Source organism: Schistocerca serialis, chromosome 5 (assembly GCF_023864345.2).
Source record: "Schistocerca serialis cubense isolate TAMUIC-IGC-003099 chromosome 5, iqSchSeri2.2, whole genome shotgun sequence".
NCBI lineage: Eukaryota > Metazoa > Arthropoda > Insecta > Orthoptera > Acrididae > Schistocerca > Schistocerca serialis.
In genome coordinates this window covers 374,068,326-374,095,275 of record NC_064642.1, presented here as the reverse complement: position 1 = coordinate 374,095,275, position 26,950 = coordinate 374,068,326, and the positions used below count along the sequence as shown (strand labels likewise).

Below are 26,950 nucleotides of genomic sequence, written 5' to 3'. Positions count from 1 at the left end.
AGAAGCACTTATGTGAGCCATAATTTTACTCGAAGTACTGACATTTGCTTCTATCTTGCGCTCAGATGACTGAAACATTCCACTCGCTCAAACGTCATCCCATCAAGGGTTACTGTGGGCTGTAATCGTTGATTTGTATCATTATACATATACTTAGTCTTCCCTTAATTAATTTTCAGGCCCATCTTTTGTGTCTTAGTTTTAGAGCTGGGGAGGCACTTTGTAGATCTCTAAATGTTCTACTCATTAGATCCAAATCATCGGCATATCACAGCAGTTGTACGGACTTATAGTAGGTAGTGCCTCTTGTCTGGATATGCGATTCACGCACCGCTTTTTCGAGTGCTGAATTGAAGAGTACGCACGAAAGCCCATCCGCTTGTCTTAGCCTAGTTCGTGTGGGAAACGGGGGTGATAGCCTAGACTGAACTCGCGCAGTGCACTGGGAGTGCCTTAGGGTAATCTCTGCCAAACACACCAACTTCTCAAGCACCCTAAATTCCCGCATTACCTCATAAAGTTTAGTCCGATTTATTGTGTCATATGCAGATTTGAAATCAATGAAAAGATGGTGCACACCAACATTAAATGCGTTGGTCTTTTCTACCATTTAACGGAGAGTAAATATCTGGTTCACAGTTGACTTTCCTCGTCTGAATCCACATTGATAGCTTCCAATAATGTTTTCTATATGGGTATCCATACCCCCCCCCCCCCGACAACTCTTTGTCCATCCCCTCATCTATTCATCTCATCTTCTCCGAGCTGTGGCCATCTATACATGTAACTCCTGCAAAACAACTCGTTAACGCAGGGCAATGTGACTCCAATGTAATCGTACCTGTCATTCAAGACAGCCTAAGTGTCAGGCACCTGAAAAACCGCGTTCTGCTCCTGACAGGTAGGCCGCCGTGCAAGGCAGGCTGATACTTCTCCCATACAACATGCCTCTTTTCTTTGACTTCTTTCTACGGCTGCTCCTAACTCACCTAGTTCAGTTAAAACCAGTATTCCACTTGACAGAGACCAAGAAATGTGTGTAAGAAACATCATGTATTCATCTATATAACAAATTGAGCTTCTCATATCAATATGAGGCACTGAAAAATCTGAAGGCATTCCTACAGGTGTGCTATACATGACAGAACATCATCTTTAAGTCACAGAAATTGAACAGACGCATCTAGATACATACAAGTTACTTTTACATTACTGAAGGTGTAATACGAGGAAAGAGGAAGCGGCTACATGCACAAAATATTCCATGTATCAGTGGCTACTGCACTGCACAGCTATTTAAAATCTTTAGACCGTTCGCCTGATGCAAGTCTTTCGAGTTGACGCCACTTCGGCGACTTGCGTGTCGATGGGGATGAAATGATGATGATAAGGACAACACCCAGTCCCTGAGCGGAGAAAATCTCCGACCCATGCCGTTAGGTATACCATTCCGTCGCGCTGACCACTCAGCTGCCAGGGGCGGATTATATAAATGATTTATTGGGGACACAGCAGGATTCTACAAAAACTGTAATATTTCCTGATGATACAAGCATACAGAAAAAGTGTCCAAACACAGCCATAAGAATAATGAAACAAGCTTAAAACCAGTACACAGCCAGCAGCTTTTATGAACTCATACGAGTATTATGCAAATCAAAACAAAAAATGATATTTTTGAAGTGTTAGATGAAAGCCATAGCAGACTTGTGTACGAGCAGGAGTAGTGAAGTTTCTCAAACTAGCTGTTTATCTCTACCATTCACGTACAAAGTTGGTAAACGTTATTTTCCAACCAGACTGTGTATAAATCCTATTGTCTGAAAAACAAAGAAAATTATATCCACTATGATGGAAAAATGTCGTTCTTCAAATTTATTGAGGCTGTGGGGCCGACGTAGAAGAAAATGATGTACAAAGCATTCTAGAAGTAATTACCAAACTTGTCAGGTTGAGTAGATTAGCGCTAATCATAAGCTTTTGTTAGCATACTTTACAGAAGTAACCAGCGGTGGCCGTTTCTGCCTCTTAATGTGTAACTTGACTCGTCCCACATCCCTGAGGGTTGTCCTTCATTATGGGACTTACGGAATGAGGTACGTGAATGAATGAATGAATGAAAGAATAACAAAGTGTGTCTCCTTCAATTTTGACATTTTCGAGTTTTATGTTGTTCTTGTAGTGCAGACATAGTTGTGTCAAGGGTAAAATGGATCATTCCGTAGAGTGTGTATTTCCAAGCCTTACGTTAAGTGATTTGGTACTTCTAAGAAGAGCTATCTCTTTATCGAGCAAAATAGTGGGCCATGTCCATTGAGTGTTGACTGTTGTGGACTGTTGTTTGGAGTTTCACATTTACATTAATTATCGAAACAATAAAAGTAATTAAAAACATAGCAATCCATTACGTATTTGTATGTTCCAAGTTTTTTAACTTATAATATATGTGTAGCGTAATGCGAAATATGAGCATGATTTCATCGCATCGCTTCATATTGAAATTATCTGTATTTAAGGATTTGCGAAAGGAGAATTGCAGATCAGTAAGGAATGGGCCTATAGAGAATGTTTTGATCAAGAGTGTAAACTACTGTAACATGGCTGTCTCACATCGCTTAACGATTTTATTTCAGCTCTGTTGCGATTACTTGATAATTTATATTGTGAGCTTGGTACTTTTGCTTGGAGTGGGAAGCTATCGGACTCCTTGCAGGAAGGGAGTGACTCTGGCTGTACAAGAGTGTAGCGTTTGCTCAGCAGAAGGCTCTCACTGTCTCAAAAGCAGAGAACGGCATCCTCCTGTGAGGTGCCCAGTTTTTATGGAAAAGTCCTGTTTTCTGAAATGTTGCTGTGGCCAGTTCCTGGCGCTAATCCGCTGCAACAGGTGCGCTGCTGGTGGTTGTCACAGCGTTCCCGTGTGTGAACTTGAGCGAGAAAATTGCCTTTCTGTCTGCACATCAAAAAGAGCCGCCTACCGACGCTATCCTGGCTGTGTGAGAAAGTTCGTTGCTTTCCCTTCAGTTTATGGACTGTCCAATTCAGACCCGCCACCAGAGATGGTACGAATGATGCTAACGAATGGAGAGGGACAGCTCGGCTCCAGTACCAATACAATGAATCACAATAGATCTTTTTGTGCGGCTTAAGTGGAGTTTTCTGTTCCGCTACGCTGATTTTACGTGGGGACAGGCAAATTCTCGTTCGTCGCCTGGGCAGCAGCATTAGGTCACCCCTCCATACGGAATTTGGGAATTTTGGGCACTTTAGGATTGGGAAGTTTGATTTGCTTTCCCAGCTCTCGTCTTGTCCTGGTGCCCACTCACTGTACTTGGGAAATACAAAGAGTTGCTTGGGCTCAGTCAGTTCCCAGTTAACTAACTCCGTTACGCATCTTCTAAGCTAAATTCTTTATATTTAATATTTATCTCTCGTTTATCTTGAACTTTCGAGCTGTCCATATGGGAAATTGTTATTCCTTTTTCTTCATGCAGTCTTTAAATAGAAGTGCAAGCCCAACAGCGCTTGGCGTCGCTCATCTTCCTCTGCGGTACTTTGTTATCAGTTGACGAGAGCAAATAGAAGTTTTGTACTCACAATTTACACTTACATTTTGAGGTCCCTAATTTCCTACAACTTACGCATGGTTATGTGACCCTTAAATAATAAAAATGCCCACTGCAATTTTAGGATGTTGCTTCAACGTAGTGAGTTTCCGTTGCTAAGCATTACACATAACGAATGAATAGAGCTCGCATATTTTATAGCTGGTTTAATTTGTGCACACGCTGTTGAGCCTTGTTTCGACCTCTACCAAGTCGTTAGCGTGCCACTATTCATGTCAAATGTGTCATGGGATCCGTGATGGAACATTTGCGTACTTTCTGTTTAACTTCTGCATGCCATTAATCATAGCTGTCCGCCCCTGGTCGCTGAGTGGTCAGCGCGACGGAATGTCATACCTAACGGCCCGGGGTCGATTCCCGGCGGGGTCGCAGATTTTCTCCGCTCAAGGACTGGGTGCTGTGTTGTCCTTATCATCCTCATTTCATCCCCATCGCCACGCAAGTCGCCGAAATGGCGTCAACTCGAAAGACTTGCACCAGGCGAACGGTCTACCCGACGGGAGGCCCTAGCCACACGGCATTTCCATTAATAATAGCTAATAATCTGTTTTGTTTCATTAGACATAGTCCCGCATTACTTTCTTCCCTTCCTAGGAGCTATCCAGTTAAATTTCATAGCAGGTCTTTGCCGGGATAAACATAGATATAAACACTTAATTTTCACAATCTTTCAATATTCGAAAAAAGACCTTGCCAAACACGTGATAAATTTAAAATTAATAATCAGATTGCAAATGAAGGACAAAGGGAAACACTGACAAAGTCTCATTATCTGCTTATGCAGGAGGTAGAGGTAGGTAGAGAGGCCGTCGGTCAACCAAAGAGCCACATAAAACCACTCCGTTACAGACCCTTATGGACTTTGCCTTCTGCCTCAATTTAACATCAAAAGACGGAGTAGATGTAGATGATAAAATACGTAGCTGAAGATGACTAAACCAGCACCTCTTGTGCTAGTAACAAAGAAATTGCTGCGGTTTCGTAAATATTACGAAATGCTGTCCAAATTAGGTATATTTTTAAAAAATTCATTTAATTAAAGTATATATTGTGGATATGGTCCAGTTTTCGTCGTAGTCCCAGGTGCTCTGCAATAGGAGTTAGAAGTTTTTTTTCCATCAAAGAAAACACTGGAAGGCAAATTTATAGTGCATATAATTCTGTAATGTTAATGAAATTCCAGCAAATGTAATAAGATGATGTTTTCATGTTTGCTATTTCTATTATTTGCAGTAAACAAATGAAAGCATTGTTGTTGCGGCCTCCCGTCCGAAGACTGGTTTGAAGCATCTCTCCATGCTACTCCGTCCTGTGCGAGCCTCTTCCGCTCCGAATAACCACCGCAAACTTCATCCTTCTGAATCTGCTACTGTATTCATCTCTTGGTCTCCATCTACAACTTTTACCCCCCCCCCCCCCCCCCACACACACACACACTTCCCTTCAATATTAAATTAGTGGTCGCTGGATGTCTCAGAAGCAGCCCTATGAACCGATCCCTTATTCTAGCTAGGTTTTGTCAAAATTTCTTTTTTTCCCAGCTCTGTTCAGTACCTCGTCATTAGTTATGCGAGGCACCAATCTACTCTTCAGCATTCATCTGTAGCATCACATTTCAAAAGCGTGTATTCTCGTCTCGTCTCAACAGTTTATCGTCCTTGTTTCACCTCCTTTCAGAAAAAGCTTCCTAACACTTAAATTATATAGGGTTTTAAAAAAAATTTCTCTTCTTCAGAAACGCTTTTCTTGCCATCGCCAGTCTACATGTTATATCCTCGCTACAGTTACTTGCTGTCCAACTAACAAAAGCCATCTACCCATCTACTACATTAAGTGTCGCGTAATTCCTCAGCATCACCTGATTAGTTACACTACACTCCATTACCTCTTTTTTTTTTTTTGCTGATCATTTTATATCTTCTTTTCAAGACACTGTCCATTCCGTTCAACTGCTCTTCCAAGTCCTTTGCTGTCTCTGACAGAATTACAAAGTCAAAGCATTATAAAATAGAAGCATGAACTTGAGGTCTCTGTTGGTAGAGTTGACACACTCGTCCACCTGTTGGTGTACTCAAAGTGGTGGCCCGCTAGATTTCTTGTCGCCTAACAGAACAACATACATTGAGGTGACAAAAGCCATGGGATAGCGATATTCACGTATACAGCTGGCGGTAGTGTCGCGTACAGAAGATATAAAAGGGTGGTGCATTAGGGGAGCTGTCATTTGTGTTCAGGTAATTCATGTGAAAAGATTTCTGATGTGATTATGGCAACACGAGGGAAATTAAAAGACACTGAACGCGGAATGGTAATTGGCGCTAGACGCATGAGACATTCCATGTCGGAAATCGTTAGGGAATTAAATACAGATCCACAGTGTCAAGAGTGTGCCGAGAATACCAAATTTCTGGCATTACCTTTTACCACGGACAATTCAGTGGCCGACCGACAACCTTCATTTGATGACCTAGAGCAGCGGCGTTTGCGTCGGTGCTAACTGACGAGGAACAGTTAATGGAATAATCGCAGAAATCAGCGTGGATCGTACGACGAACGTATCCGTTAGGACGATGCGGCGGAATCTGGCGTTAGGCTATGGCGGCAGACGACCGACGCGAGTGCATTTGCTAACAGCACTGCATCGCCTGCAACGCCTCTCCTGGTCTCGTGACCATATCGGTTGGTCCCTCGACGATTGAAACACAATGGCCTGGTCAGATGAGTCTCGATTTCAGTTGATATAAGCTGATAGTAAGGTTCGAGTGTGACGCAGACCCCAAGCAGCCATGGACTCAAGTTGTTAACGAGACATTGTGAAAGCTGGTAGTGGCTTCATAATGGTGTGGGCTGTATTTACATGGAATTGACTTGGTCCTCTGGTTCAGCTGTTCGGCTACGTAGAGACCATTTGCATTCCTTCATGGACTTCACGTTCCCAAAACAATGATGGAATTTTTATGGATGACAACGCCCCATGTCACCAGGCCACAATTGTTCACGATTGGTTTGAAGAACATTCTGAACTATTCGAGTGAATGATTTGACCACCCAGGTCGCCCGATACGAATCGCATCGGGCATTTACGGGACATAATCGAATGGTTAGTTGGTGTGCAAAATCCTGCACCAGCAACATTCTCAGAATTATGGACGCGTATAGAGGCAGCATGGCTCAATATTTCTGAAGGGGACATCCAACCACTTGCTGAGTCCATGCTACGTCCAGGTGCTGCACTTCGCCGGGCAAAATGAGATCCGACACGATATTAGAAAGTATCCCAAGACTCTTTTCATTCTTTGTAAAGAGCAATGAAGGGGCGTCTGTGCGGAATTGCTCGCATGTTACGAGGCTGATCGTAAAAAAAAATTAATCTAAAATCGGCACAGACGATGAAACACGGGTTCATCACTTCGAACCAGAAACAAAACGGTTATCCATGGAGCGGCGCCACACCACATTGTCTCCGAAGAAAAGGTTCAAAGCCGCATCCTCAGCCAGTAATATCATGGTGACTGTCTTCTGGGACTCTGGAGGGGTTCTTCTGTTTCATGTCCTTTCTCATGGTGCAAAGATCAACTCTGATGTGTACTGTGCTCTGAAAATTGAAGAAACGACTTCACCGTGTTTGTCGCTACAAAAATGCAAACGAACTTCTCCTTCCCCATAACAATGCAAGGCTTCACGCAAGTCTGCGCACCAGAGAGGAGCTTACACAACTTCATTGGACTGTTCTATGCCGTCAACCGTACAGCCCAGATATCGCTCCCTCCGACTTCCATCTGTTTGGCCCAATGAAGGATCCACTCCACGGGAAGCAATGCGTGGATGATGGGGCGGCTAATGATACAGCTAGACGTTACCTCCGATGTCGACCAGTAGAGTGGTACCATGCGAGCATACAGGTCCTCCCAGTAAGTTGGCGTAAGGCCATCGCATTGAACGGAAATTGTGTTGAAAAATAGTGTTTTGTAGCCAAAAGAGTGGGGAATAATATAGTGTAGCGGGTCCTGTATAAACCAACCTGCTTTCAGAAACTAAATGTGTTGCACTGCTTATTGCACGCACCACGTAATTGCAGCTGTTTTTTCCCGGTTTGTAGCGAATGTCCGTTGGGCACCACCACCCACAAGGGGAAAGAACAGCCGACAACTAATATAAACAACAAAAGTACTCTAAATGTGAAAGGCAGCCTGAAGATGAACCTGTCCGTTCGAAACAAGTAACGGCGCTATTTTTGTAAATAAACAGCGTTATTGACAATGGCTGGTTGCTGTTTTTTTCTTTGCAAGAATCTGCTTGTGTCTTGTACACAGCCATGATCTCAATATGTCGGATTTCGACAAAAAAATCACAAGAATAGTGTATCCATGGAAGTTGTAGATTTGAGAATCTGCTCGCCAGACAGAACGCTACAGGTAGAGGCGGTACTGACCGAAGTAGTTGACGAAGATGCCGCCGATGACGGCGCCGCAGCCGCGGCCCAGCCCGTGGTGGATGCCCTGCAGCACGCCCTGGGCGGAGCTGCGCAGCTCCTGCGGCGTGTTGTGCGCGATGTACGAGCAGCACGCCGCCCACACCGCAGCGTGCGTGATGCCTGCGGCAAGGCGTGACAAGGCACTTCACAAGCCAGCAGCACCTCGGAGGCAACTTGTGGAACACTACTGTAAGTTTACGTTCAGTTCGAGCAAAAGCTCACTTCTCAGCTATGGAATTCTTTAGTGGGTATCAAACGCGCAAAACATGAACATAGTTCTCACACTACAGAGAAGGGTCATAAGAATAACTGGAATTAAAAATACTCCTATCATAGCACAAAAAGACGAATTTCCTAGACAGAGTTAGGGATGTACACTACTGGCCATTAAAATTGCTACACCAAGAAGAAGTGCAGATGATAAACGGGTATTCATTGGAAAAATATATTATACTACAACTGACAAGTGATTACATTTTCACGCAATTTGGGTGCATAGATCCTGAGAAATCAGTACCCAGAACAACCACCTCTGGTCGTAATAATGGCATTCATACGCCTGGGCGTTCAGGCAAACAGAGCTTGGATGGCGTGTACAGGTACAGCTGCCCATGCAGCTTCAGCACGATACCACAGTTCATCAAGAGTAGTGATTGGCGTATAGTGACGGGCCAGTTGCTCGGCCACCACTGACCAGACGTTTTCAATTGGTGGGTATCTGGAGAATGTGCTGGACAGGGCAGCAGTCTAACATTTTCTGTGTCCAGAAAGGCCCGTACAGGACCTGCAACGTGCGGTCGTGCATTATCCTGCTGAAATGTAGGGTTTCGCATGGATCGAATGAAGGGTAGAGCCACGGGTCGTAACACATCTGAAATGTAATGTCCACTGTTGAGAGTGCCGTCAAAGCGAACAAGAGGTGATCGAGACGTGTAACCAACGGCACCCCGTACCATCACGCCGGGTGATACGCCAGTATGGCGATCACGAATACACGCTTCCGATGTGCGTTCACCGCCATGTCTCCAAACACGGATGCAACCATTATGATGCTGTAAACAGAACCTGGATTCATCCGAAAAAATGACCTTTTGCCATTCGTGCACCCAGGTTCGTCGTTGAGTACACCATCGCCGGCGCTCCTGTCTGTGATGCAGCGTCAAGGGTAACCGCAGCCATGGTCTCCGAGCTGATAGTCCATAGTGCTGCAAACGTCGTCGAACTGTTCGTGCAGATGGTTGTTGTCTTGCAAACGTCCCCATCTGTTGACTCACGGATCGAGACGTGACTGCACGATCCGTTACAGCCATGCGGATAAGATGCCTGTCATCTCGACTGCTAGTGACACGAGGCCGTTGGGATCCAGCACTGCGTTCCGTATTACCATCCTGAACTCACCGATTCCATATTCTGCTGAGTCATTGGATCTCGACGAACGCGAGCAGCAATGTCGCGATACGATAAACCGCAATCGCGATAGGCTACAATCCGACCTTTATCAAAGTCGGAATCGTGATGGTACGAATTTCTCCTCCTTACATGAGGCATCACGACAACGTTTCACCAGGCAACGCCGGTCAACTGCTCTTTGTATATGAGAAATCGGTTGGAAACTTTCCTAATGTCAGCACGTTGTAGGTGTCGCCACCGACGCCAACCTTGTGTGAATGCTCTGAAAAGCTAATCATTTGCATATCACAGCATCTTCTTCCTGACGGTTAAATTTCGCGTCTGTAGCACGTCATCTTCGTGGTGTAGCAATTTTAATGGCCAGTAGTGTAAAAGAAGGGAACTAGCTTTTCGACATATCTGCCAGCTTGAAAGACATTTAAATCAAAGCATCTTGACATATTCCCGCTTTTTCACTTGTTAGTATTAACTATTCATGTCACGTAACATAATGCATCGTGTCAAGTAAAGTAAAATGATACTTGATGTCATGTCATATAACATGACACATGGCACCATATCATTTTTCCTATGGCCGGCGAATCTTCTAGATCTTGCCGCAGACTCAGGGACTTTACCCTAGAAATTGCAAGATGCAGGTATGCCAACCCCTTGCAGTTGAGATAGCTCATTGCACTGGGGAAGCAGGGTTCACTCGTAAAAAAGCACGAATATGTCAAGATGTTTTGATTTAAATGTCTTTGGAACTGCCAGATAAGTCGTAAAGCCAGCTTTCTTCTCTTATGTCCCTTGACATTACATTCCATTACCGCAGCTTGGCAACCGATGCAGATTTTTATTGACTTGTGCGACGACTGATACGGTATATGTTTTTCATTGTCTTTCGAATCACGTTGCTTACACCGCAACAACGGATAAAGCTTTCACAAAACAACAGGACGACCATTAATTAGATTTATTTGTCTGGCTTCTTACAAAATTTGAACTGATTCGCTCAAGTTTGAAACATAGAATTGGCGCGCGTAAACATACTTGCAGAAAACGTTTTGTTCCACGAAAAATCCGAATGACGCTTGATTTTTGAAACAGTTTTTAGTTTTATCGTAAGAATGGACGTTTCATTTATTTCATTCACTTTGAACCGTTTATACGCATTCAGTTCATGCAATAACGAATTTAATTTGCTACATTTAGCTCGAATTTAAATCGTCGTATGTCGAAAATGGATAAATATTATTGGATAAAAAAAATTTTGTTTTGAATTTCTCAATTTATCTACCTTCGTGCAAAGTTTTAACCGATTCGTACTAGTTTAAAGTATAGAAGGGGGCGTCAAAAACCTCCCAGAGAAATATGTTTTTGCACGTAAAATCCAACTAAGCAAAGACTTTTTCAAATTATTAAAAATTTATTTTAAAATATTTATCTTAGACCAAGATGCGATACACCAGTGCACAAAATTTTAACCACCAGTTTTACTCCAGTCCGGAGAGTGTTTTTGCACGTAAAATCCGAGCGAGGGTGGCTCTTTTTGCACCTAAAATTTGAACGGTGCACATACAAATGGTGCCATTACCTTAGCATTAATTTAAGCCAAATGAAAATCTTTTGCAAAAGGTAGTAATCGATTAGCACAATCGTTCAAACCATGATTACTATACTGTAACATAGCTGCAGTAAGAATTGATATAAAAACGGCCACTGCTCGCTACTGAACCAAAAACTTTTTACTCAGGGAACCTGGCTCAAATAAAAACCGAGAACCAAGATCACTCCCATACCCTAAAACCGCGATTCTGCGAGAGGCCTTTTGGTATATATATTTTTAGGGCTTATTGTAAAGATCTGTTCGAAGCATTGGCGATTTTAACTACACTGTGTGGTACGTTTACCGATTCATCACGCCTGGACTTAACGTGTAGCAACAAAGGGAAAACAAACCTCCAAATACAAGTTTCCGTAAAGAAATAAAATTGTGCAATGATTTACCCAAGGAGATTAAAGATTTCAGTAAAACACACGTATTCAAAAATACAGCTAAAAGGTACCTGGTAGGTATTACATTATATAACTGAATTATTACTCAGATAATAGACAGTGGGTGCTGCGCAAATAATAATAATAATAAAACCTCGCTGCCACTTCACACAACACTTTCACACTATCGTCATCTACATGATTACTTTGCAATTCACACTTACGTGTTTCGCACATGTTTCATAGAACCACTTTTATACTATTCCTCGAGCGTTCCGCTTGTAGATCTAAGTTTTCCCCGCAACCTTAGATATTTTTTGTTTTATTTTATTACGATGGTCATTTCTGCTGATGTAGGTGAGAAATAACAAAATATTTAGGCATTAGTTGAAGAATCTTGGTGACTGAATTTCGCTAAGAGATACCGCTACAATGAAATGAACCATTGTTTTGATGATTACCACCCCACCTCGCACTCCGTATCTGTGACTCTTCCCTATTTCACAATAGCATAAAACGAGCTGTCCTTTGAACTTTTTCTATGTCCTCCGTCAATCCTATCTGGTAAGGCTCCCACACAGTGCAGCAGTACTCAAGAAGATTACGGAGAAGTGTAGTGTAGGCAGTCTCTTTAATGCAAGTATTAATCTTTTCTGGAAATCTTTAGTCCTAAAGCTCTACAATGTTAATACTAAGTAATACCTCCTTCCGATCTCAACATTTCACTCTTAATGGGGGCATGCTACTCAAAATGAAAACCAAATACCGTCACTATGGTCCTGCAGTCAGCTGATAAGTGACTGATAGCAAGATATGAATAGACACTGTAGCACTGCCTTTTTTCATTATTAAGTAAAGTCTGCAAAACACTGTTGGACGTGAGGGATAAACCTAGTGAGATTCCGCTGTTTTAAAAAGAGTTGCCTTGTGTTTTGGGAGGCTGGAGGCTCCAAAATCATCCTGCCATTATGGTTTAGATCGTCCGTGGTTTCCGTAAGCCACTTCAGAAAAATGCCGCGATGTTTCCTGCTACAAGACGAAGACCGACTACGTGTGTCATCCTTCTCAAATTAGATCGTAAGTATGTAAATTCTGTATGTATGAACCATATTTATACTGAAGCGCCAAAGAAACTGGTACACATGCCTAATATCGTGTAGGGCCCCCGCGAGCACGCAGAAATGCCGCAACACGATGTGGTATCGACTCGACTAATGTCAGAAGTAGTGCTGGAGGGAATTGACACCATGAATCCTGCAGGGCTGTCCACAATTCCGTAAGATTACGAGGGGGTGGAGCTCTCTACTGAACAGCACATTACAAGGCATCCCAGATATGCTCAATAATGTTCATGTCTCTGGAGTTTGGTGGCTAGCGGAAGTGTTTAAACTCAGAAGTGTGTTCCTGGAGCCACTCTGTAGCAATTCCGGAAGTGCGGAGTGGAGCATTGTCCTGCTGGAATTGCCCAAGTCCATCGGAATGCACAACGGACATGAATACATTCAGGTGATGAGACAGGATGCCTGCGTACGTGTCACCTGTCAGAGTCGTATCTAGCCGTATCAGGGGTTCCATATCACTCCAACTACACACTCCACACGCCATTACAGAGGCTCCACAAGCTTGAATAATCCCCTGCTGACATGCAGAGTCCATGGATTGATGACGTTGTCTCCATACCCGTACACGTCCATCATCTAGATACAATGTGAAACGAGACTCGTCCGACCAGGCAACATGTTTCCAGTCATCAACAGTCAAATGTCGCTGCTGAAGGGCCCGGCGAGGCGTAAAGCTTTGTGTCGTGCAGTCATCAAGGGTGCACGAGTGGGCCTTCGGCTCCGAAAGCACATATCGATGATGCTTCGTTGATAGTTGGCCAGCCGACACTTGTTGATGACGCAGCATTGAAATCTGCAGCAATTTGCGGAAGGGTTGCAGTTCTTTCATGTTGAACGATTCTCTTCAGTCGGCGTTGGTCTCGTTCTTGCAGAATCTTTTTCCGGTCGCAGCGATGTCGGAGATTTGATGTTTTACCGGATTCCTGATATTCACGGTACATTCGTGAAATAGTCGTACAGGAAATCGCCACTTCATCGCTACCTCAGAGATGCTGTGTCACAACGCTCATGCGCCAAACTCAGTTAAATCTTGATAACCTGCCATCGTAGCTGCAGTAACCGATCTAACAACTGCGCCAGATACTTTTTGTCTTATATAGGCGTTGCCGACCGCAGTGCCGTAAACAGTCTGTTTACATATCTCTTATTTGAATACTCATTCCTATACCAGTTTCTTTGGCTGTTCAGAGTATATACAGGGTGGTCCATTGATGGTGACCGGGCCAAATATCTCACGAAATAAGCATCAAACGAAGAAACTACAAAGAATGAAACTCGTCTAGCTTGAAGGGGAAACCAGATGGCCCTATGGTTGGCCCGCTAGATGGCGCTGCCGTAGGTCAAACGGATATCAACTGCGTTTCTTTAAATAGGAACGCCCATTTTTTATTACATATTCGTGTAGTACTTAAAGAAATATGAATGTTTTAGTTGGACCACTTTTTTCGCTTTGTGATAGATGGCGCTGTAACAGTCACAAACGTATAATTAAGTGGTATCACGTAACATTCCGCCAGTGCGGCCGGTATCTGCTTCGTGATACATTATCCGTGTTAAAATTGGCCGTTTACCAATTCCGGAAAAGGTCGATATCGTGTTGATGTACGGCTATTGTGATCAAAATGCCCAACGGCCGTGTGCCATGTATGCTGCTCGGTATCCAGGACGACATCATCCAAGTGTCCGGACCGTTCGCCGGATAGCTACGTTATTTAAGGAAACAGGAAGTGTTCAGCCACATGTGAAACGTCAACCACGACCTGAAACAAATGATGATGCGTAAGTGTTTTAGCTGCTGTCGCGGCTAATCCGCACATCAGTAGCAGACAAATTGCGCGGTAATCGGGAATCTCAAAAACGTCAGTGTTGAGAATGCTACATCAAGATCGATTGCACCCGTACCATATTTCTATGCACCAGGAATTGTATGGCGACGACTTTGAACGTTGTGTACAGTTCTGTCACTGGGCACAAGAGAAATTACGGGACGATGACAGATTTTTTTCACGCGTTCTATTTAGCGACGAAGCGTTATTCACCAACAGCGGTAACGTAAACCGGAATAATATGCGCTATTGGGCAACGGAAAATCCACGATGGCTGCGGCAGGTGGAACATCAGCGACCTTGGCGTGTTAATGTATGGTGCGGCATTATGGGAGGAATGATAATTGGCCCCCATTTTATCGATGGCAATCTAAATCGTGCAATGTATGCTGATTTCCTACGTAATGTTCTACCGATGTTACTAAAAGATGTTTCACTGTATGACAAAATGGCGATGTACTTCCAACATGATGGATGTCCGGCACATAGCTCGCGTGCGGTTGAAGCGGTGTTGAATAGCATACTTCATGACAGGTGGATTGGTCGTCGAAGAACCATACCACGGCCAGCACGTTCGCCGGATCTGACGTCCCCGGATTTCTTTCTGTTGGGAAAGTTGAAGGATATTTGCCATCGTGATCCACCGACAACGTCTGACCACATGTGTCAGCGCATTGTCCATGCGTGTGCGAACATTACGGAAGGCGAACCACTCGCTATTGAGAGGAATGTCGTTACACGTATTGCCAAATGCATTGAGGTTGACGGACATCATTTTGAGCATTTATTGCATTAATATGTTGTTTACAGGTAATCACGCTGTAACAGCATGCGTTCTCAGAAATGATAAGTTCACAAAGGTACATGTATCACGTTGGAACAACCGAAATAAAAAGCTGAAACGCACATACGTTCTGTATTTTAATTTAAAAAACCTACCCCTTACCAACTGTTAGTCTAAAATTGTGAGCCATATATTTGTGACTATTACAGCGCCATCTATCACAAAGCGAAAAAAGTGGTCCAACAAAAACATTCATATTTCTTTACGTACTACACGAATATGTAATAAAAAGGGGGTTCCTATTTTAAAAAAACGCAGTTGATATCTGTTTGACCTATGGCACCGCCATGTAGCGGGCCAACCATAGCGCCATCTGGTTTCGCCCTTCAAGCTAGACAAGTTTCGTTCTTTGTAGTTTTTTCGTTTGACGCTTTTTTCGTGAGATATTTGGCCCGGTCACGATCAATGGATCACCCTGTCCTCGTGGAAGCTGAAGTGCCTGTGGAGTTATCCTGAAATATTTCCTACTCGATCATAATAGTGCGCACAGAAGTGTTGTTCAGGTAGCAACTAGAAAGATAGTTTACAAATATAGTAGATACAATGAAAAGTATTTATTTGTGGAAATCACAAATATTGTGTTCAGTGGTGAAAAACATCCAGAGTGTGTGATTTCTTCACACATTTTTACTATAGCAGGTACGGCACCGAATAAATTAAATAGTCATCTTGACTTGAAACACAGAATCTTGAACTTAAAAAATAAGCCAAAACAATCGCGCTTGTTTTGTAACGTAGTCTTTCACTGTGTCTACTAGAAGTCTCAAAGAATTATGACAAGTGTCCTTTAAATCTAAAGTTTCTCACAAATTGAATTTTTTCAAAATAACGATCCCATAGGAATGAAGCTGTCAAATGAAATTTCCATAATTACTAATCCACCCCTACTGTCTCTCAGAGAAGATGGAAAACAACCATAGGCTGGTGCTTCTATGTGCTAATTTCAATCTAAGTAAGGGAAACTGAGATGGTAGCAACAGAAACAACCGAGAGTGGAGATTTTTATACGACTGCTGGGGACTGCATGAAAAAGAAACAAAGGAAATTCGAAGAAAAATCGTATTATTTTCCAAAACTAGTTGTACATTACTTGACACAACGTTGTTTCATGGAAAGAGCAACAAGATTTTTGTATTGCCGACATGTGAAAATAGCAAATCCAATCACATCAGCTTGAAGATTTATTTTTTATTTACGTTCGCATAAGACTACGGCATACGAATCTGACGACGTAATATATCAAGCATGTTTTGCAAAAACTGTAAACTGTTAGACAAAAAAATCGTCGTGTGGTGTTACTTACCCTGCATGAATTCAAACGGTAAAACCCACCAGGGAGTTGTCAGCCAAGAAATGTAAAGAAAGCGCAGAATATTTCCAACTAGGCCCAGGCACAGTACCTGTGAAAACAACAGTAGCAGTAGTAACTCTATGGTTAGTTTTGTTTTAACAATGACTTAATTTCGCACTGATTGCAAGTGTTCCTACAATCTAACCTTAACGTGTCCAATTTGCTTTATCAGTCGAAAACTGAAGAAGTAGGCGAAGATCTCGGATATATGGTTTATAACTGATGCAACACCGAACAATGTTGGAGTTCCACCATAATCCTGGAATCAAAAATTATATTAGCAACCTGTCTGTGTTTGACATAGTACAGTGGTGCATTTTAAATTAACCAGATTTTAAGCAGAAAAGAAGAACGTAATGCACATTCCTATCTCTATACAACGAGATTTAAGCACGGAAAACAGCTCCTGGAAAGTGACTCTCTTTACTAGCCCTGCTCACATTTACCGTGTCCAAGAATTTCCTCAGCAGTCTTCGATGCACTTGTCCATAAATTTTGCTAGTCGTGCAGTGAATACTTTTCCTGCTTTCAACCAAATTTCGACGTATATTTCAAGGACTCGCGTTTAAAGTACTTTCGTAGAAAAACGATTAGATGTTAAGTCGCAGTACTATGCAAGTTAACATACACCGCAAATGAGATTAATCGGCCTGATTATTTGTCATGTTACAAAGTGATTTCATCTACAGCGATCTGAAACGTGGCAATATCTTGATCAACCTACTAAACGTAAATAGATATTTGATTCAGCCGCAGGTACAAAAAATGAGAACCAATTTGGCCGTGACAAACTGCATTATTGGAAGAACAAAAAATGTGGAAATTTGTGGTTAGGTCTTATGGGATCAAACTGCTGATGTCATCGGTCCCTAAGCTTACACATTGATTTAATCTAACTTAAAGTATCTTACGCTAAGGACGACACACACACCCTTGGCCGAGGAAGGACCCGAACTGCCGACGGGGGGAGCCGCGCGAGCCGTGGCAAGACGCCCCAGAACGCGCGGCTACCCTTCGCGGCTTGTAAGAACACATCCTCCCCACTCTCGTATCCCCTCCCCGCACAACATCGTCACTTGTCGACGTCAAAATATGCTGACACTGGCTACTGACGAACTAAACTGACGTCTACAACAAAGCAGCAGTTTCTGCGCATTTACACTAACAGAAACGCATGTCATCTCGACCTACATCACAGAGAGCGGATTTCGAGGACACCCAGGTCTGATGACATTCTATATCGATCGCGACGTTTCTCACGTTTCTGAGTCAGCCTGCTGATTACTGACTAATGAGGACCGTAACAAAATTGGACTATTATGGAGGGTGTCCTAAGAGTCACTACGTAAGTCACACTATGCTTGTAAAGCACTTAACTATCAACACATGATTCGCGGTTGTCTGTCTCTCGATGGTAAAGAACATAGTAAAATACTCGTACACAGCCGCTGGCTGCTATCTACTACGTATCTCAAGACTCAGATATATCGATAAATCTACCAGCTGATTAAACTGAAAGAAGTTTTTACCCCAGCGTACATTCTGGAAAACAATATATAAAGTTTAACATGAATCACGAAGTATGAGTACTTAAGTCGTAATAAATATCCTACTACACAAAATATTATTGGATTGTAGCGTTTCAAAGACAGAAGCGTTTTTGTTTGTCGATCCTGCTTTGCAACATGAAACTGCGAAAAGATTCGAGAAAAAAAGAACGTTTGCCTCCTTGCGCACCTCGGCGCATGTCAGTTACAGATGTACGATTCACAGATAACTATCAGAGTTACCAATATAGTGAAATTTAGATTCAATAGTACAATGATGGCAGAAATCCTGATGAAACCTTCATTTACGTTATCCATAACCTATATTTCACTCCTACGTACAAGTCAGGCAGAAAGTAGCAGATAAATGTAACAGATTACTTTTGAATGTGGAATGAATCACTGCTTGCGTGACAGCGTGAGAAACGAGCCAGAGCTTGGGCGACCTACTGTCATTGTTGTTCCATAGCCGCGTGTACGAAGTTTGTGCCTCTCTGCCTCTATGTAGCATCAAAACTACGGCTTACAACGGAAGATTTAAGAAAATTTCGGTTGTTACAGAGGTTCGGTTTTTGCATTGGAATCTGGCTCCGTCCAAACAGGCCTCAAAAGGCCCAAAGGTACCGACTGACCACTTTCTTATCTTCACCCGATAAGCGTTGCTGGATGTGGATATGGAGGGGCGTGTGGTTAGCACACCGTTTTTCCAGCTGTTGTCAGTTTTAGCGACCAGAGCCGCTAGTTTTCAATCAACTAGCTTCTCAAGTGGCCTCACAAGGGTTGAGTGCATCCCGCTTGGCAACAGCGCTCGGCAGACCCGGACGATCACCAATCTAAGTCGGTTCTAAGTTACTGTTGAACTGACACACCGGCAGCAACACGTGGAGGCGCGGAGCTGAGTTGCCACGTCCTGCACAGAACACACGTGTAATCTCATACTCATATGTTTCATTTAGCTTGCTCAAATTCGCAAACTATTCGATGTACGCATATGGAAATCAGTGTCTTCTGGAAGAGCTGCACTATCTTTTCATTTCAGTTTTATTTATGGCAGTAAATTTTTCCGTCGATCCAGAATTTTCGAAACCTTTTTGTTACTGAATTTACGTACACAGATTATGGCTAACTAAACTGCACAGTGCACATGAACAATTCCGGAAAATATGCGTCGTCTTCAAGGATAGTGTTGAATGGCACTGACGCGTAATATGTGCACACTGAGGAGTTGTGTTAAAGATACATTTGTCATTGGCGTCGGCAATCGAATGGCGTTCAGGAGGCCTGTTTATGCGCCCTTCATGATGTAAAAATGGTTCAAATGGCTCTGAGCACTATGGGACTTAACTTCGGAGGTCATCAGTCCCCTAGAACTTAGAACTACTTAAACCTAACTAACCTAAGGACATCACACACATCCATGCCTGAGGCAGGATTGGAACCTGCGACCGTAGCGGTCGCGCGGTTCCAGACTGTATCGCCTAGAACCGCTCGGCCACTCCGGCCGGCCCTTCATGGTGACTCTTCAGGTAGTAACTGCGCTCAGTAATTCATTCTGAGGTGCAATCACACCCCACAGACAAGTACGTTCTCCTGTTCAACAGCTTCAGCTATCTGAACGGGATCCCATTGAGGGAAGTAGGATGGGCACAATATATCGGTGGTATGTCACTGCTTTCAGTAGTCTGTGGAAGATTCCAACACGTGTAGATCAGGTTCTGGACATCCAGACAGTACAGAAGCACATCAAGATCGACGCATAGTGCGAGCAGAGGTGGCCTATCGAACATCTTTCACTGACGATATTGGAGCACATGTTGCACTTGCCGTGTCATAAGGAACAAATGGGACAGTCTGCTAGCAGCAATATTAAGATCACGCGTGCCTTGCCCAAGTTACCACTGACAGCACGACACCACCAAGCATGGATGTTCTGGTGTCATGAGAGGGTTCACTGGAAAGTGGAATAGCGCTCTGTTGTCATCAGTGATGGGAGCGGGTTCTGTCTGTAGGAGACAAGACCGCCATGCAGTAACACCTCCACGTGGTGCTGCACGAGCAACGGTGCCCGCGGCCTCAGCTGTGTTGTCAAATTTCGTTGCACGGTGGGGGCCGTGGGTACCTGCTAAATGGACTGAGTGGAGAACTACGGCCTGTACAAAATTTATCACATGGTGGGCCCTTGCCTTGAAGAAAAATACACCCTTGTTTATATGCGAGTGATGGACGCACACATGTATGGCGTAGGAATGCTAACCTTCCTGTACCAGAGTGAAATCGCCCACGACACACAGGTCCCATCCCAGGCTTCATGGTGTGGGGGCCCACCAGTTACAACTCGCGGTCATATTTCATGTATCTGAAGGGTAAAGTAACCAGTGCCCGCTACATTGCATAGGCTGTCAGCACCGTACTACTGTCACTCCTTCGACAGGAAGGTGATGTGGTTTTCAGCAGGACAACTGTGACGCAACGCCAGTTGAGCATGTTTGTGATAGGATAAAGTGAGAACTTACTCGTTCTCCAGGCCCTACAAGAAAAATTGCTGAATTGGAAAAAAAAGAAAAAAAAGAAAGGCGCAAAATGCTTGGAATGGTCTACCACAAGATGCCATTCGTCACCTACGAGTATACTACGATCGTTTGCATACGAGAATACAATACGCGTCTGCATTGCCGCCATAGGCGGGTATACTATGTATTGTTGTGACTGTTTGACACCGTTTACTGTGGCATGTTGGTTTAATTAGGTTGGAATTTGTTATCATATAACTACCTACGCTTAGATCTACATAGCTACTCCGCAAGCCACCGTACAGTGCGTGACGAAGGGTACCCTGTACCACTACCAGTCATTTCCCCTCCTGTTCCACTCGCAAATAGAGGGAGGGAGAAACGACTGCCTGTACGCCTCCGTATGAGCCCTAATTTCTCCTGTCTTACCTTTGTGGTCCTTACACGCCATGTATGTTGACGGCAGTAGAATCACTCCGCAGTCAGTTTTAAATGCCAGTTCTCTAAATTTTCTGAATAGTGTTTCTCGAAAAGAACGTCCCTTTCCCTCCAGGGTTTCCCATTTGAGTTCCCGAAGCATTTCTGTAACACTTACGAGTTGTTGGAACCTGCCGGTGACAGAGCTAACAGCCCGCCTCTGAATTGCTTCGATGTCTTTCTTCAATCCGACCTGGTGCGGATCCCAAACACTCGAGCAGTACTCCAGAATAGATCACGCCAGCAACCTACATGCGGTCTCCCTTACAGGTGAATCTCTTTCCTAAAATTCTCCCAATAAACCAAAGTCGACCATTTGTATTCCCTACCACAGTTTTCACATGCTCGTTCCACCTCATATCGCTTTGCAACGTTACGCCCAAATATTTAAACGACTAGACTGTTTTAAGCAGGACACTAGTAATACTGTATGCGAGCATTACAGGTTAGTTCTTCCTTCACATCCGCATTAACTTAGATTTTTCCACATTTAGGGCTAACAGCCATTCATCATACCAATTAGAAATTTTGTCTAAGTCGTCTTGTATCTTCCTACAGTCACTCACCCTATTGCCGGTCGCACTGAATACAGCCCTGTATCTGACGTTTCTTTGCCAAATTTCGCTTAACGCATTAGAAAATGTTCCACTTGGCCTTCAGCGACAGCTACGGTTTCAGCTTGATGGTGCATTGCCACACGTTGGAATGAATGTATGTAACTATTTAAATAAAGCGTTTCCAGGAAGCTGGATTGGTCGTGGAGGTGAAGTGTTCTGGCCTCCACGTTCCCGGACCTTAATCCACTGGAGTTTTATTTGTGGGGACACTTAAAGGAACAAGTTTATAGTACTCCACTGATGGATGTGCACGACCTAATAGCTCGCGTACATGGCGCTTGGTCAATGGTGGATGCACGTGTGTTGCGTAGGGTCCGGCCTAGTATGATCCAGAGAGTGGCGAAGTGTTTGCAAACGCAATGTGGTCGCTTTGAACATCTTCTCTACAGTGGACGTTGGTCGTACGTGTACATACCGGCTCTGTCAAGATAAACCTGGACGTCAAACGTACAGAGTGGAATTATTGAGCGTGGCATAATGTGCAATCTAGTGTAGCCTAACCACTGTGTTTTTCGTACCTCATTCGATACAGACGATGTTTCTGTATCCACTGTTGTTTTTTGTTGTCTCTATTTGTGTTACGCAATAAACAAAATGGTCTTTTATGTCTTAATGTTTAAGTTAAGGTAACAGCAGCAGAAAGAGATACAGAAGATACGACATTGTGGAGATGTATACTGGATACAATTTGATGCATTGACTGAAAAAAAAAGTTTGGCGCGAATTGAACTCTAATAGCGGGCGAGTCTGGATATCCGTTCCCAACGGCATTGCCGCATCTCACTGAACTAATTGGACAGCTTTGTCACAGTGCAGAGTTCATGCTACCTGTTTTTGGCTACGTTGCAAACAGTAACAGCGTTGCCAGAGCCTAGTTTTCTAAATCGATTTTCTAATAAACCTATTGGAGGGCTAGGTTTTCTGGATACACTTTGTGTTGATTTGGGAGGAGGAATCGCACGCAGACCGCAAAGTGCGGCATTTTTTCTTCACCCTGTATAAGTGGAAGAGAGAATCATTGTGGTGACGATACAGGATGCAAATGTGGAAATCCACTGACATACGGGACTTTGACAAACACGGACCGTTATGGCATGACGCCTGAGAACGAAAATCTCGAAAACGACGAAAGTGGTCGGCTAATCGCGTGCTACTCTCATGAACGCCTATGGAAGTGGGATAAGGAATGGTGAAACCGCGAAAATGGTTGAAAGTCCAAGCCGCATCCCAAAATGTAGAGGTCGGAGGCTTTTTCGCTCTGTAAAGCATGATACGTGGCGATCCGTAGCAGGTCTGGTGACAGAGTACAATGCGGCTGCAGGCACTAGTCTTGCGGAGAACACTGTTTAGCGCATATTGCTGAACACAGAGCTCCCCAGCAGATGGCATCTACGCTCCCCCACAGTGAACTGGCGACGTCGCCAATTACGACTGCAGTGCGCTCTAGATCAACGGGATTGTGGCGTGGATCAATGGAAACACGTCACCTGGTAGGCTGAATCATGTTTCTTGTTATATCTGGTCCACGATCGTGTACTACGCCGTCATCCAGGTGAAAGGCTGCCTGAAACACACATGGCCAGTATTATGCTACGAGGGACATTCACGTGTGCTTCAGTGGGACCTGCCGTAGTAATCTAAGGTACGGGGTGTTCAAAAAGTGTCTCCGCAGGGCCGTATGATTGTTAGCCGCGCGTGCCGTATACCGCAGTGAATATACCGAAATGAAACTAGTGAAACACAAGTTATTAATTTAATGAATATTCATTTTTATTTACAAATTTTCACATTAAATGTTTAAAGTGTCCCCCCTGTTGTTGAATATGCAATTCAATTCGTCTAATCATGTTTCCAAACACAAGCTGTAACATTTCTTCTGTAACAGAAGCAGTGAAACTGGATATCGCAGTTTTCAATTCATCGATGGATTTTGGACGGTTTTTATAGACAGTTGCTTCCGCTGCACCCCAGAAGAAAAAGTCAGGTGGCTTTAGGTCAGGCGATCATGGAGGCCAAAGTCCCTGTGAAATTATGCGATCACCAAAAACACCAGCAAGCAGTGACATTGAAACGCGAGCTGTATGCGCGGTTGCACCATCTTGTTGAAAATAACCGTTCAGTATTTCACTTAACACAAGTTCTCATGTGAATGGCTACAGAATATCACTGCAGTATCGTTGTGCGTTTATTGTTTCAATGAAAAACGTGGGACCCACAATCCGACGTCTAGAAATTGCAATCCAAACTCCTATTTTCACAGAATGAAGTGGTTCCTCATGAATACACAATGGATTTGCGGTGCTCCACACACGAGAATTTTGCGAATTCATGTACCCGGATACATGAAACCAGCCGGCCAGAGTGGTCGAGCGGTTCTACGCGCTACAGTCTGGAACCGCGCGACCGCTACGGTCGCAGGTTCGAATCCTGCCTCGCGCATGGATGCGTGTGATATCATTAGGTTAGTTAGGTTTAACTAGTTCAAAGTTCTAGGGGACTGATGACCTTATAAGTTAAGTCCCATAGTGCTCAGAGCCATCTGACCCAAATGAAACCACGCCTCATCAGTGAAAAACGTTTCATTAAGAATATTCCTTCCATTTTGTTGAACGAAATTTTTGAAACATTGACAATAATGCAGTCTCTTGCCATGATCAGTATTTTTCAGTTCTTGCACGACTGTGTGGGAAAAGTTCTAATTTTTTCCTTACAGCTGTGTGAGCCGTTCCGACACTTACATCGATTTCCTGGGCGAGTTCTCTTACTGACTTGTTCGGACTCATGGATATTTTATCGGAAATATCGAGTGGTTTATCCTCAGACAAAACGCTAGGACGACCACTTCTCGGTGCATCTGTCACTAAACCCGTACTTCGAAATTTGTTAATCAAATCTCGCACAGTATCGCGATGTGGGAGTGTTGTCTCCGGGGAAACTGAATTAAATGTTTGACGAACTGAAACCGTGTATTTACCGCCAGCTTTGAAAGCTTGTTCGACTAAAAACACACGTTCTTCAATGGTTAGCATTTTAACAGTGACAAAAACGAAACAAACGAACAAAGGAGCTAAACTTAAACGTTCACGTCAACACGTAACGACACACACCAGCGATACTACTGACGCTGGCTCAGATAAACGAAACAGTGGAATGTTGGGAGGGTCCACTTGAAGGGAAGTAACCCAGGCAGGCGAACAATCATACGGCACTGCGGAGAGACTTTTTGAACACCCCATACAATGACAGTTGTGGGCTACGTGTATTTCTGACCATCTGCGTTCCTTCATGCTTGATGTCTTCCTCGACGCTAATGGTATCTTCCAGCAGAATAACTGTCCGTGTTATAAGGCCAAAATCATATTACAGTGGTTTGAGGAGCATGACAGTGAATTCACGTTGATGTCTTGGCCACTAACTTCTCCTGATACGAACGTTAGGGATCACATCTATGGCGCTATCTGCCACCAACTCCTCGTCCACAAACCACCAGCCTGCAATTTAGTGGGACTGTGTGGCCTGGTCAGAGACATCTGGTGCCACATACCTCCGGAAATTTACCAACGGCTTGATGAAACCAAGCCATGCCATACCATTGCTGTACTGCGTTCCAGTGGTGGACGAACTCACCATTAAGCACGTGATCAAAATGTATTGACCCATCAGTGTGTGTTCCGATGTGTTGTCAGCTTTGCGAAACTGTCCAAGTAAATTGGCAAAGTTTTTCTGTGGTGATGAAAGTATATTAATTTTTTTCCTCCGTCAGTTTTGTCTGAGATTTCTTAAACAAACTTTCTCACTGAAATCAGTTTGGAAAACAGTCACATTGGCGTTAAATGTTTTTTTTTTTTTTGGAACTACAGCACTGAAACTCGATTAAACTAAAAACTACTAGGATTTATCAGCAGCTGTCTGTAACCTAAACCTACAGATTAGCTGTATCAACTGAGTGATAGCACCACGAATAGTTCGACAGAAAGGAGTTGCCTACGATGAGAGAATGAAGCTCCCTACATCAACCTACCCACGATATACACAAAACACCAAAAGGCTGAAATCAAGAGATACCTACGACTTCGAACACTCAGCCTAAAGTACAGATTAGGTCAACTTTGTAATATCGTCACTAGGTCTGACCTGCGAAACTCTGGCGACGTCAGACACTGCGACACTTGAATTCCTGTCCTGGCTGTCACCCGGTGCAGCCTCGAAGACCTTACGTCAAGAACACCTAACGCAAATGACGCGCATGACTTCTGTGCTAACCTAGACTGACTAATAAACTCTGTTTTTTTTTAAAGTATTATATGTAATATGTAATTCGCTTTTGTATTAAAAGTGCCATAGTTTGTACTTCATTTTACTTCTTTTAATTTGTGAACTATTACTTCTGTCAAGAATTTAAACGAACTTGGCACTTTTATTGTTATTAAAACTGACTTACCTGAAGATGCCAAAAAAGGAAGGTGAAAATAAGTCCGATTCCAAACCCCATAAACCATGATACGAAGAGGAACGATCCGCACTTGAGGTTTCCAAACTGCTTGAACACTGTCACCCACTCTGGGATCTCGCGCGTCGTCTGGGCGAACATTTTTGTCTGCAACGAGTGTAATGTTTACTGAAAAATCTCCACCACGCCATCTTGATCAAAGTTCATTATAAGAGATTTCATGTGAGCAAATAATGAAAGGCAACTTATAGTAACAATAATAATTTAAGCAATATAAAAATTTTATTCTTAAAAAAATTCACCTTTTCTTACATGAACTGTCGGTTTCGTAATATATTGCAAAGTCTTTACCTTGTAGACTACGTTCGCAATCAATTTATACTTGTTAAAATAGCTACAAAAGCCCCATGTTGGAAGAAAATAAGATAGTGACAGGTAATAACTTCATGCAAGAAAGATTAAATCCACGTAAGGAAAATAGTTTTTTTAATGTTATACATTCTAATTATTTTCTGTTACTAAACTAATTTGCACAATTACATCTAAATTTCCTTCAGTGCTTTTCTACAAAACGCACACTTTACAGATGTAAGTAACAAAAAGAAGAAAGAAAAAGAAGGAAGATTATGGTTTAATGTTCCGTAGCCCAAGGTCTTTTGAAGTAAGATACAAGCTCGAACCGGAGAAGGTTGGCGAAAGAAATCGGCAGTTCCCTTTTCAAAC

At 43.3% G+C, this 26,950-nt stretch overlaps 1 protein-coding gene across 1 annotated transcript in view; it reads right to left on the bottom strand.

Annotated features, from left to right (window-relative positions):
* LOC126481947 (major facilitator superfamily domain-containing protein 6) overlaps nt 1-26,950 on the bottom strand; it is a 350,452-nt gene that overhangs the window by 74,502 nt on the left and 249,000 nt on the right. The window contains exons 6-9 of the mRNA XM_050105905.1: nt 26,219-26,374; nt 16,772-16,885; nt 16,579-16,675; nt 8,056-8,217 (exon numbers count right to left, since the gene is read on the bottom strand). Coding sequence (XP_049961862.1) covers nt 8,056-8,217; nt 16,579-16,675; nt 16,772-16,885; nt 26,219-26,374 — 529 coding nt within the window. The remainder of the gene's footprint in view (nt 1-8,055; nt 8,218-16,578; nt 16,676-16,771; nt 16,886-26,218; nt 26,375-26,950) is intronic.